The sequence below is a fragment of the Salmo trutta genome, chromosome 36, assembly GCF_901001165.1.
Source record: "Salmo trutta chromosome 36, fSalTru1.1, whole genome shotgun sequence".
Lineage (NCBI taxonomy): Eukaryota > Metazoa > Chordata > Actinopteri > Salmoniformes > Salmonidae > Salmo > Salmo trutta.
In genome coordinates this window covers 13221048-13233549 of record NC_042992.1, presented here as the reverse complement: position 1 = coordinate 13233549, position 12502 = coordinate 13221048, and the positions used below count along the sequence as shown (strand labels likewise).

The window sequence follows — 12502 nt, the reverse complement described above, 5'->3', positions numbered from 1 at the left end:
TCTCCCTTTCCATAGCCCTACATTTATATCAGCAGTAATTGTATAAAATAATTAGAATTTGCTTTTAAACCTAGACATTGTTACGTTTTAAGACAGAGACCCGCGAGCATTTAATAGCCAAAGGGATTGATTTATACTTTATTGTTCAGCCTTTATGATCACGTGCGCTCGTCACCCAATCGAATGGCAGTCCTGCTACCCAACTATTAGTCGACTGTAGATCTTTGTGGTGCCAAGTTGCTATACTTGATTTCTTCAGATTGTTATTTTGTTGAAAGTCGGGTTAGTGCGTGTGTATGTGTGTGTGGTGTGTGTGGCACGCTTGTTTTTGTATGTATCTGTGTATGTGTGGGTACATGTGAAAGTCTCTTTTGCCATGTCGACATCTGGAACGTTGACTAGCTACTACGTCGACTCCCTCATCTTGCCCGAGAGCGAGGAGCTGTCCGCGCCCAGATACACCTCCGGTCCGGGGGGGCTCCAGCATGCAAGGCAACTTACCTCGCTCACCGATCACACCGAGTTTGGAGCCTGCACCTTCCCGACGAAAGCTCCGGTCTTCAGCCCGTCCTGGGGCCATGTATCGACCCAGTTTCCAGGTGCCGTGTCATCCGTGTACCACCACCCGTATGGGCATCACCAAGGCCCGGCTTCAGGCGACGTGGAGGGTCGCTACATGCAGTCCTGGCTGCTTGAGCCCATTTCAGGGTCCTTGCCTTTGACCGGATTACCGACGAGTCATCATTACGGGATCAAACCGGAGAGCCTGGGCGCACGAGTGGACAGCGCGCTGCCTGGATCCCACACCGCACTGCTCCTGTCCGACTTCACCAACGGGACAGTTGCGACGGCGTCCCCGGTGGACAAGAACACACTACCTGGCCAGACCGCAAACCTGAACGGGGAGATAGAGGAGAAACCGGCCCTCGATCCAAGTAAGTGCTGCTTCATCCTTTGACATTTGGTAGTGTTATGTTCTGTAAAGCTGCGGGGATGCAGGTAGACATGTGTGAGTAGCAGAGGGGGCGCGTGTTTGATAATAGGCTAGCTTTCTCTCACCCGTTTCCATGTTCTGATACTATGGGTTTCAGATTTTAAACAGCAGCGACAGTCAGGTATAGGAGTGCATTGCTACTTTGGATTGCATTTAGATTTTTATATCCAGAATTGATTTCCAGAGCTTTTGTTATCAGCCTCGTCCCTTGTGGGTCATGTGTTTTTATTACATTTGGGCCAGCAGCACCGGGCTCACACCACTCTCGTCTCGCACCCCCTCTCTCCAGATAACCCGGTATCTAACTGGCTCCACGCAAGCGCCACGAGAAAAAAGCGCTGTCCATACTCCAAGCACCAGATCCTTGAGCTGGAGAAAGAGTTCCTCTTTAACACGTACCTCACGCGGGACCGTAGGTTCGAGGTCGCGAGGCAGCTCAACCTTACCGAGAGACAGGTCAAAATCTGGTTTCAGAACCGCAGAATGAAGATGAAGAAATTTAATAAAGATTGTGGACCAAAACATGATTTATAGGTACCTATGATTCATTGAACGAGAACGTAAGCAAATATCCCAAATAAGGGATATCTGTGAAAAGACAGTATTTTTTAGAAGTCGTTGTCTTATTGTTTTATTCCAAACAGAAGCTGTTATGTGTCTTGTAAAAAGCATGTCCGGCTCTACTCGTCGGTTTGATGCAACTTCCTTTATATCGCACAATTTAATAACAGTGCGCATCATTTGTTGTTATTGTTATTAGGATGTTAATTAATGAAGGCCTCGGCTGCAAGTGTCATTGTGTAAGACGAGTATTAGTAGGCCTGTTCTCTGTGCTCGTTTGTGTATGGATGTTTGTAGCTATGTGTGTGTTCTCTGGTTTGTAGATGTGTATTTCCGGTTCAACTGAATTTAGTTTTAAATGTGATTACGTTTTTTTTTGTTGTTGTCATTATTTCAATTACTGGTAACGTTTATTCATGATCTAACGTTGGAGTGATAGGCTAACGTCTGGCTGCTAACGTCATGGTAGCATTTTGAAGTGGGTGCATGAGTATCAAAAGCCTTTTTAAAATGCTTATAAGCCTATTGATAATATTAATAGAAGGTACATAACAATTATTTTGTGTTGACTACCTAGACGTCTCTCAACTACCTATAATTGCAAGACCTATAATTGCAAGAGCCTATTTCATTTTTACCTGACTCCGTTGTGAAGAAACATAACGCTTGTATAGGAAACTATGTCTGAATTTCAGGGAGTAACATTTTAGAGGACATATTGGTTAGAAAGAGAGAGAGAGGACATTTTAAAAACACTGTAGGCTACGTAATGAATACCTCGTGGTCTGGAGACGTTCCGACGTTTGGTTCTCAAATGTCATTTGTACTTTATTTATTGAATAAAACAAATTATATCTGCGAATGCAGCCACATTGAATTCTTATCATTTGTTGTGCTTTTACATTTCACTGTAATCTAAGAATTAATTCAATAAATGATCAAATTCATAAATATATTGACATTCAAATGTATTGCATCCTACCAAATGTCTTGTGTAGCCGATATGCCTACACTCACATTCGTTTGCACTTATATTTTCTCTCCAACAAAATATTGTAATAATACTCTAATAGAAAAGTATTCATGGAGTAATGTAAAGTATTCATGGAGTAATGTAAAGCAGGTAGTAATGACAGGCGACCATTTATTTCATTTTCCGTGAGGAAATTCGAGTCTTTGACTTTGAAATGTCAATGGCTTATCAAATAATGTCAACGCGCACTTGGCATTCTTTCTTCAACCCCGCGCGCAAAACACACGCGCACACACACTGTATTTGTGTGTGTGTGTGTGTGTGTGTGTGTGTGAGTGTGAGTGTGTGTGTGTGTGTGTGTGTGTGTGAGTGTGTGTGTGTGTGTGTGTGTGTGTGTGTGTGAGTGTGTGTGTGTGTGTGTGTGAGTGTGTGTGTGTGTGTGTGTGTGTGTGTGTGTGTGTGTGTGTGTGTGTGTGTGTGTGTGTGTGTGTGTGTGTGTGTGTGTGTGTGTGTGTGTGTGTGTGTGTGTGTGTGTATGTGTGGGTGTGTGTGTGGGGGGGGGGCTCTGCCTGATGTCTCTGTATCAGGGTAAACAGACAAGCCCCGAGCGTCGCTCCGTGCTTGCAGCTCTGCTGTGTTCCGCGCGCCTTGGCAGAGGACATTGTTAGTTGTATACAGCCATAAAATATAATTACCGCTATAGCCGTTTATGGGGTGCAAAGCGCTGCAAGGCGAGAGGATACAACACAAGAAACATGTCGAAATCTTCGACAGCTGGGGCCTGTAGGATATGTGTTCTTCAGCTATGATATGACACCACCGCTCAGTTTAGACCCCGTGCTTCTGGACACGTCCTGGCCGCCATGTTTTAAAACCTGCAACATGTGCAGGGGAGAGAGGACAAAGGTATTGAGCGTTCAACGAGGGACTGTACTATATTGAATTTAGCTGTGGTAATCAAATTACAATCTATTTGATCTGAACTTGTAGTTGGAATGAGTGGTTGAGGTGGACCTGCTTCCACAAGCCCCTGGCCTAAAGGCCTGCAGGAGATCTTAAATCTCTTAAATCTGCGGTGTACCAAATAATAATAACAGTTGAAATTATAGAGACATGTGGAATAGGCTACAACTGGACCTGGGCAAAACTACAGAATTACAGAATCCCAGAACCACACTTCTTTTATCAGACAACATCATTCAGATAATGCATGCACATATATTTGAACACACACAGGCCTGTAGTAGTTGTATGGAGCCATATAGTGGTGTTGTGACGCGCTCGGCCTCGAGGACGCAGATGGACCCCAAACATCAAAGGCTGGGCCAGAGAAAGAGCAATAAAACGCCTGGTCTGCTATACTGTCTGGCATTCCACTTTTAATGGCTTTATGGCCGTCCAGACACAATTAGGCCGTTTTCAGAACTCGGCACCCATTTGTTTTCTGTCTTTCTGTGGGACTGCAGCATGGACAAAAGGCCTAGCGGAAATGATCAGCTTTATTGGCGTCTCCCCGACTGTTGCTCGCGGGACTCATGGTCATCTCGAGCGCCCCTTTGTTTCTACCTGGCCTGGGAAACGTTCTCGCTCGGTTTCTCTGGCGGTAGCTAGTGTTCTGTTCACGTGCTGGAGGGACAGGAAGGGCAATAAAGCAACAGCATTATATGAGGCAAGACCTAGTCTCAGTGTATATGAGGCCAACATGGACATTTTAGATATACTATTCTCGATGCTAATCATTGGACCTCTAAATCTGCATTCCGTGTGGAAATAGTACCGCGCGCAGTGAATGCCACAGTTCCTACATTAATCACATTCCTTTATGGGATTTTTTTCTATTTGGCCACTAAGGGGGTGGCTGTGATTGCAGTTCTGTGCGCATTGCACCTTTTCCACCCTGCAACTTTGTGTAGTGACCAGAGGATGGCGCTGATGTTCCATAACAAGCCTCAGAATGGCCTCTTTTGAACGCTTTCCCTTTGTGTTTACTCTCGCAGGAACATAACAGTTTAAGAGTGCAACAAAGTGATTTCACACCCTGCCTACGGGTTTACAATGCAAGTCTAATACCACGTTAAGGAATGTTTACGAATACAGTGCGCTCACCAGGAATACAACGTTTAGACATGTTTAGGCCTAGTATGTTGGTGCATCCTTTTCCTGCATAATTTGGGTTCTATAACATTGTAATTCTAATTGTTCTTATGCAGATTATTTTACTTTATTTAACTAGGCAAGTCAGTTAAGAACAAATTCTTATTTTCAATGACAGCCTAGGAACAGTGCGTTAACTGCCTTATTCAGGGGCAGAACGACAGATTTTTAACTTGTCAGCTCAGGGATTCGATCTTGCAACCAGTTACTAGTCCAACGCTCTAACCACTAGGCTACCTGCCGCCCCAATATTATTAGCTATTGTGGTCGTAAGCACATTCAGGGCAGTATTTAATAATATAAAGATTTATAAAAATAGACGAAATAGTAGTCCTTAGTCTAGTTATACACAACATGTTGTAGATGGGTATCTTTACATTTTCTACACTGAGAAACCTAAAACTTTCTACATGTCAAATGAATTGATAATCAAGATATTTGGGTACATTTTACTGGGCAAATAACGTTGCGTGTTTTCAAAGAAAACAGGCTTTTAGTAGGCCTAATTATTATAGTTAGAATGCATTTCTTTTTTATCTTTAGGTTAGGCCTATAGGAAAACTTAACATAAGTAGTGTTTAATAAACAGAATTATCATGCAATATCAACATATGATTCATAGTACAAGGTGCAATTACTTTTTGTAAAGTCAGTGGAAAACTATTTTCCCCATTTTTCTGAAGTATAATTCATATTCAACATTTGCAATATGGTCCAACACAAGTGTCTTTTTGGTCTGATTTGCGTTCAATTTGCTTTCGTTTAATCCATTTAAGAATATTATTATATGGCATATTGTAAAATGTCATAGGCTTTGCGTTTTAGAGTATGTTTGGTGATACTTAGATTTAGCCTAAGTGTTTATATGATCAATAACTCTACACACAGAATTGCATTTTTTTGTTGATCCCTCCTGTGTTTATTTCCAGATAAAATTGTGGAATACGAAAGAATATACATAAACTTGACCAAATTAGGCCATAGCCTATTGCAGATAAAACATAATCAATTCATTCAATTTTTTTATTTCCAAACAGGCCTACCGCCAAGAAAGCTAGATAACACAAACGTAGTAGAGGTCTAAATGTAGGCCTACAAATAATGTGACTTATTTTGAGTATTCAAATTGACTTACTTAATTTGCTTACCTAACTTTTATGTTTTTAATGAATCACTTGCTTCATCTAGCATTGGGTTACCACTCAAAATAATTTTCTCAAATATTTCAATAACACTTGCTTCTTGTACTCATTACAACAATTCATTTTATATTTAAGTAATAAGGCCCGAGGAGGTATGTGGCCAATATACCACGGCTAAGGGCTGTTCTTAACTACGACGCAACGCAGAGTGCCTGGATACAACCATTAGCCGTGTTATACTGGCCATATACCACAAACCCCCGAGGCGCCTTATTGCTATTATAAACTGTCTACCAACATAAATAGAGCAGTACAAAGCAATGGTCTTTCAGCCAATCAGCATTAAGGGCTCGAACCACCCAGTTTATAATATCTTTTTGGAAACAACGAGTTACACAACAACAGTAACTCAAATAGGATACAACTCAAATAGGATACAGCTCAAATAGGATACAGCTCAAATAGGATACAGCTCAAATAGGATACAACTCAAATAGGATACAGCTCAAATAGGATACAACTCAAATAGGATACAGCTCAAATAGGATACAGCTCAAATAGGATACAGCTCAAATAGGATACAGCTCAAATAGGATACAACTCAAATAGGATACAGCTCAAATAGGATACAGCTCAAATAGGATACAGCTCAAATAGGATACAACTCAAATAGGATACAGCTCAAATAGGATACAATTGATAGTGGTTACATTTGTAAATGGTATTATTTTAATCACAGTAATATAAAATAAACTGTTGTAAAGTTGATTATGACAAGCAATCAAATGTAGTCCACCTATATTCAGACTATATGTTGAATGTATAAAAAAATGAACTCTGTAGAAATGTAGTGCTCTGCCCTTTGTATACTATAATCATAATGTTTTGATGTTTGTTGTAGACTATCACATGTAGTTCCGTTTTAGCAAGGAGACATGCAGCTAATTGAAGGAATTTAAGAAAAGCTTTTAAAGAAATACACAATGCGGTTTTATATTCTTACTTGTGTATAAATGACAGCTGTTATGAGGGTGTATTGCTGTATTATGAAAAGTAAAATATAATTGCAACAGGACAGCCGTTGTATTTTGAACCAATGACATTGTATTTTGTGTCATTTCATATGTTCCCACAGTGTTTATGAGAGGGTGTGTGTCCGTGTGTGTTAATCCTACCCTGCAGTCTGTGCGCCATAAGTATATTTCTGGCCCTGCTGGAGATTGGCTACAGCGGTCACAGGGCTGGATCACGTGGTTTGGTGTAAATCTAGGGTGTATTGCTGTCATTTATCACACTACCTCGTAAAAACGACACTGAAGATTCTGGCCCAACAAATCACAAGGAAAAAATATGAGCTCTTTTTATGTGGATGGTCTTTTTAGCAAATATACGGCGACCGGTTCTTTCTTCCCAAACACCGACCGGGGTTCGTGCGCTCTTCGACCCAGTGGAGAAGGACCCGCATCTGTTCACAGTGCCGCAGCCTCTGCCTTCCCAACGTCCTTGTCCGGACTTTACAACGTCAACAATGCTATTTACCAGAGTCCCCCGATGTTTACTCCTGCTTATGACCAGGGGCCGGACGTGCACAGTCTGCACTGCAGCTCTTTCGACCAGAGCCGTCTGTTCGGGGACAGCTGCATCCAGCCGGTGCCGGGTCCACTCACCTCGCCAGAGGACAAACATTACCGGATGTACCCCTGGATGAGAACATCAGGTATGATCTTACATGGACAACTTACTGTTGTCTTAATTAATGGTGCACGTAATTCCGTGAAGCCATTGGTATTGCATGGAAATAATCAGAAAAATGTTTCATTTATTAGTTCTGTGACCATAAATTAATTATCCCTCCGCTTCTGTAGTGTTCATCGCGCAGGGACATTGGCGCTGTTTTTATTGTTGTTGCTCTTCTACCCTTTGTGGCAGTAAAATACCAGGCTATAAGTTGTAGTGTAAATCATTGCTCTGCAGTTCGCCCTTTTGATTGGGCTCAGAATGGCAGTTGTGATTGACAAAATCAGTTTCAGAAACCTATTTGTACACAGGGACATAACTAAACTATAGTGGTGGCTGCAAACAATATCACTAGACTAGTTGGAGCAGTGGTATTGATAGTAGTGTCTGATTAGTACGGAACTGGTAGGCAGGACGGTGTCTAATAAAGACCAATGAAATAGCAGTAGTAATTGCTTATGGGCTGTGGGTATGACCTACTAACGGTGGACTAACACATGCTTCTAATTGGAGAGGCATGCAGTGCATTAGCAATAGGCTACAGGCTATAATCCCTGCTGGAATATTTGTAACGGAAGGAAGTCTGAGCCAAAACAGCACTGAAAACATTTTGAGAAAGAAATCTTAGCAAAAATGGCACAGAATGACAGACTGTGGCACGTTTTTTTTATTTCATTATTTTCTATAGAAAAAAATAAAACAATCCAAGATCACATAATTGTCATTATCAGTATCAAGTTATTATCGGAGTTATTACATATGGCATGCTTGTGAAGAACATGGTTTTAGAGCAATTTGCAGTATTTTTTATTCGTGGGCCTAGTGGGAAAATGCTATGTACAAATGCAGGATCTTAATTTGAGCCAGTTTCCAACAGCAGGAAAATATTCCTGCAGCAACAGGAAATGTGAATTATTATGTGGATTATAGTAAATGGACATTTCTTGTAGGGCTTTATACATTTTTCGTTAGGGCAAATCAAACCTGGCTTTTTAAAGTGGAAATGACCAACTTTAGAAGCCTTTTAAAATCTCAAATACCCTAGAAGTTTCAATTTCCTGCTGCGTAGGACAATTCTCAACAACAAGAGTGATCAAATTTAGATCCTGCATCTGTACATCGATTAAAACCATTCTCTCTTTCAGATCCAAACAGAAAGCGTGGACGTCAGACGTACTCCCGGTACCAGACACTGGAGCTGGAGAAAGAATTCCACTTTAACCGGTACCTGAACCGCCGGAGGCGCGTGGAGATAGCGCACGTGCTATGCCTGACCGAACGCCAGATCAAAATCTGGTTCCAGAACCGGAGGATGAAGTGGAAGAAAGATCACAAGGACGAGTCTTCGAGCTCAAACCTCAGTGCCAACTCAGAGAACGTAAACAAGGATGGTGATGGTAATCCGGTAACCAACGGACAGTCCAATGCCCAGGAGGCAGAGCAAGGAGACTCCCCGTCTGCGGGTGTGGCGTCAGAAACCCCTGCAAGAGAAGGAGATGGCGACGTAGAGCCTATTAATGAAAGAAACACGCCATAAATGTTTGTATTTGTCAAATGTTAAAGATGTATACTCTCATAGAATCGACACACTCTGTTCATCATGTTTGTTTATCAATTTAGAAATTAGTAATAATTGGTGAAACGACTTGCAGGGCTGAATTTGAGAAGCACTTATTTATTGTACTGTATACAAGCTAACACTGTCTCTAGCAACAAAAGGCATACGTCTATATGTACATGAAAAGGAACGGATACTACCTATTTACACTATAGTATTCTTATGAAAACTCAATTTGATCTTTGAATGTAGAAAAGGCCTACTGTAAATGTTATTTAATAATAAATATTATTGTTTGGGAACTATTAGATAGTTTACTACTGAAATAACATTCCTGAACAGAGAACTACCTAATGCGACAGTTTAGCCTACCTGCAATTTCAATTGACTTAGACAAAGGGACCGTTTTCGCATTCTATTTGTTTCTATTTGAAATGGAAATAAATGCAAATGTTGCGTAAAAGTGCCGTTGTTGAATCAACTGGCGAATACGGCTTTAACGTTTTACTGTCCCTTATTCTCGTTATATTGCACTGCTGTAGCTTTTATGGTTTGGCATATTCCTATATGTTAAATTTGTGAGAATGTATCTTTTGGGGCCATGTAGAGATTGTAATACATATTCGCATGATTCCAATACCCTACCTCAGAGACTACAGACCTATTCGGCTACTACTGTATCACTGAATTGCAATACTGTATAACTTCTTGTATATGTGTGAAATTGATGTCTTTGTATACACTGTGACGTCGTGTTGTTAGTGTATTTTTGCATCCTCTATACGTCAATCCCATTTTTGGTGGACGTGAGTGTGTCTGCTTGCATGTGTTTGTAGGCTATTTGTAAATTAGGGAAATAGTGTGTTTTGTTTTAACTCCTGAAATGAATACAAGAGAACTGCTCCAATGTTCAGAAATAACCTATATGCTCCATCCACATCTGTTTTGACTCGGAGGTATTCGTATTTTGACATTATGCAAGACACAATATTAATCCAATAAAAACAAAAGCCTTCAGTTTTGAAAATAGCTTCGTAACGAATTTCCTGTAAGCCAACCATACATTTCTAAGAACTTTAGACAAAATGTTAAGAAAGCACGTATAGTCAACATGCCAAAATAGATGGTATTAGCTTAAATTATGCATGGATGAAAATACTTCATGTTCATTTAGTTCTACATTTCTTTTTATATGACAATAAATATTGACAACACTAAGCCTACAAATGGTGCTATTACATAACACACTGCCTATCTGGCTCATTCAGCAGGAAAAGTGAAAAGAGCTGATGAAACCCATAACACGTGTTTAAAGAAGTAGTCCAGTATTTTACAACTTCATTTGAGATGGTTCCTCACCCTGAAAATAGAAACTGTAATCAATGGTTCAGTTTCCTGTAAACAGCTCGCTACACACACCACAAGCTAACAATCATTGGAAGTGACAGGGGCATGTGAGCATGTTTTTTTTAAATAGCCAAAGCACCTTTAATTAACATCAAACTAAATTATGGAATTGATTTGAATTGATTTCAGGTGATTTTGACCTTCTTTTTTTTAACATGCTCGCATGCTCCTATCACTTCCATAGACTTTTTGCTTGTGGTGGCTAAGGTTAGCTGAATTTTGTAGTGGCTGTTCAAAGAAAATTGAACCATGGATTACAGTTTCTCTTTGCCCATAGACTACTTTCAGGGTGAGGAACCATCTAACATCAAGTTGTAAAATAGTGAACTTCTCCTTTAATAAAGAGGCTAAAGCAGTGTTTCCAAAACTCGGTCCTGAGGACCCCAAGAGGTGCATGTTTTGTTTTTTTGCTCCAGCACTACACAGTTGATTCAAATAATCAAAGCTTAATAATGACTTGATTATTTGAATCAGCTGTGAGCGCAAAAAAACAAAATCAGCGCCGCTTGGGGTCCTCCGACTGAGATTGGGAAACAATGGGCAAAAGTATGCTCACTATGAGGACATGAGACTGGACAGGCTGTGTATGTGTAGCCTACTGTGTAGGGGAAATGAATGTTGAATGTTTAACTGTGTATTCCCCCTCTTTCCGGTAAGATGGCGTCTAGCTCTGACCTGCCTCTTCCTCTCTCTCTCCATCTCCCCACCCGCTTTCCCCCTCTCTCCCCCTCTCTCCCCTTGCTCTCCCCCTCTCTCCCCCTCTCTCCCCTTGCTCTCCCCCTCTCTCCCCTTGCTCTCCCCTTGCTCTCCCCCTCTCTCCCCTTGCTCTCCCCCTCTCTCCCCCTCTCTCCCCTTGCTCTCCCCTTCTCTCCCCCTCTCTCCCCTTGCTCTCCCCCTCTCTCCCCCCTCTCTCCCCCTCTCTCCCCTTGCTCTCCCCCTCTCTCCCCTTGCTCTCTCCCTCTCTCCCCCTCTCTCCCCCTCTCTCCCCTTGCTCTCCCACTCTCTCCCCCTCTCTCCCCTTACTCTCCCCCTCTCTCCCCCTCTCTCCCCCTCTCTCCCCTTGCTCTCCCTCTCTCACTAGGTCATAAATCTGTTGTTGTTTATGAAAATAGCAATACAGCTTTAAGAGGCTCCTCCTTTCCCATTGGTCCACACTGGTCACATGGCATGGAGCGGTGAACATTAACTTTTTTATATATCATTTTCCAGAAGAGAACGTGTCTCATTTAACAGCCTGTGTCTGCCACACAACCGTTTCTGTACTGTAAAAGCTTTTGCTCCTCAATGTCATTGTTTATGTATTTTCGTCATGGGTAATGCTGTTTCGCTTTTGAGTTGAGTTTTGTATTATGCAGTGGCAAGGAGCAGTGTCCCTTTCTTGGAACCGGACGGTTTGGATTCATTACCGTCGTTCTTGTGACGCTTTGGCACAATGGACGGATTGAGTGGGAGCGCGTCGTCGCCTGACCCCGGGAGCTCGTGGATTCGTCCAGGGACACAACTGGCACAACAAGGGATCTTTCCCGGTCTACCTTCGGCCAACTGCACCTGTCCGTCCTCTTCTCGTAACATCCCCACGCACCATGAGACCTGAACACGGTAAGAATACTTGCTTATCATGATTATGATTTTATATGATTTGGGAATCATTCATTAAATAGAGTGAGCATAAAAGTAAAAACAAATACCATAATTTTGCTTGCTATGCTTGTTTAGTTTTAAAGTTTTGACTTTCAGAAGATTGGTTGGAGTGTTCTAGGCTTCTTTAAAATGGGTTTTCTCCGATAACTTGATTTGATAATAATGATAGGATCATAATTTGCATGATTATATATGATCATTGTTATGGTAGTTGATTGTGGTCTCTGGGCTTGACCTATCTAATTATGTCATTGAATATTTGTGTTGACCTATGCATTTTCATTATGAGAATATCAATAACTTATTAGCATGCATGTACGCTATTTGTGTTTTCT

The 12502-nt window shown here is 41.5% G+C and overlaps 2 protein-coding genes across 3 annotated transcripts in view; both read left to right on the top strand.

Moving 5' to 3' along the window:
• The first annotated feature begins 48 nt into the window (after positions 1 to 48).
• Positions 49 to 10337, top strand: LOC115175452 (homeobox protein Hox-A9). Of its 2 annotated transcripts, none has more exons than XM_029734685.1 (2): positions 49 to 935; positions 8707 to 10337. In XM_029734685.1, the coding sequence occupies exons 1-2, from the start codon at positions 377 to 379 to the stop codon at positions 9096 to 9098; spliced, it is 951 nt and encodes a 316-aa protein (XP_029590545.1). In that variant the 5' UTR covers positions 49 to 376; the 3' UTR covers positions 9099 to 10337. The 2 variants fall into 2 exon arrangements, with proteins under 2 accessions (XP_029590545.1, XP_029590546.1); XM_029734686.1 differs by lacking the exon at positions 8707 to 10337 and adding an exon at positions 1284 to 2427.
• Positions 10338 to 11562: 1225 nt separating this feature from the next.
• Positions 11563 to 12502, top strand: part of LOC115175443 (homeobox protein Hox-A3a-like) — a 35870-nt gene continuing 34930 nt past the window's right edge. The window contains exon 1 of the mRNA XM_029734671.1: positions 11563 to 12125. The gene's annotated coding sequence lies outside the window, so the exon portion shown is untranslated. The remainder of the gene's footprint in view (positions 12126 to 12502) is intronic.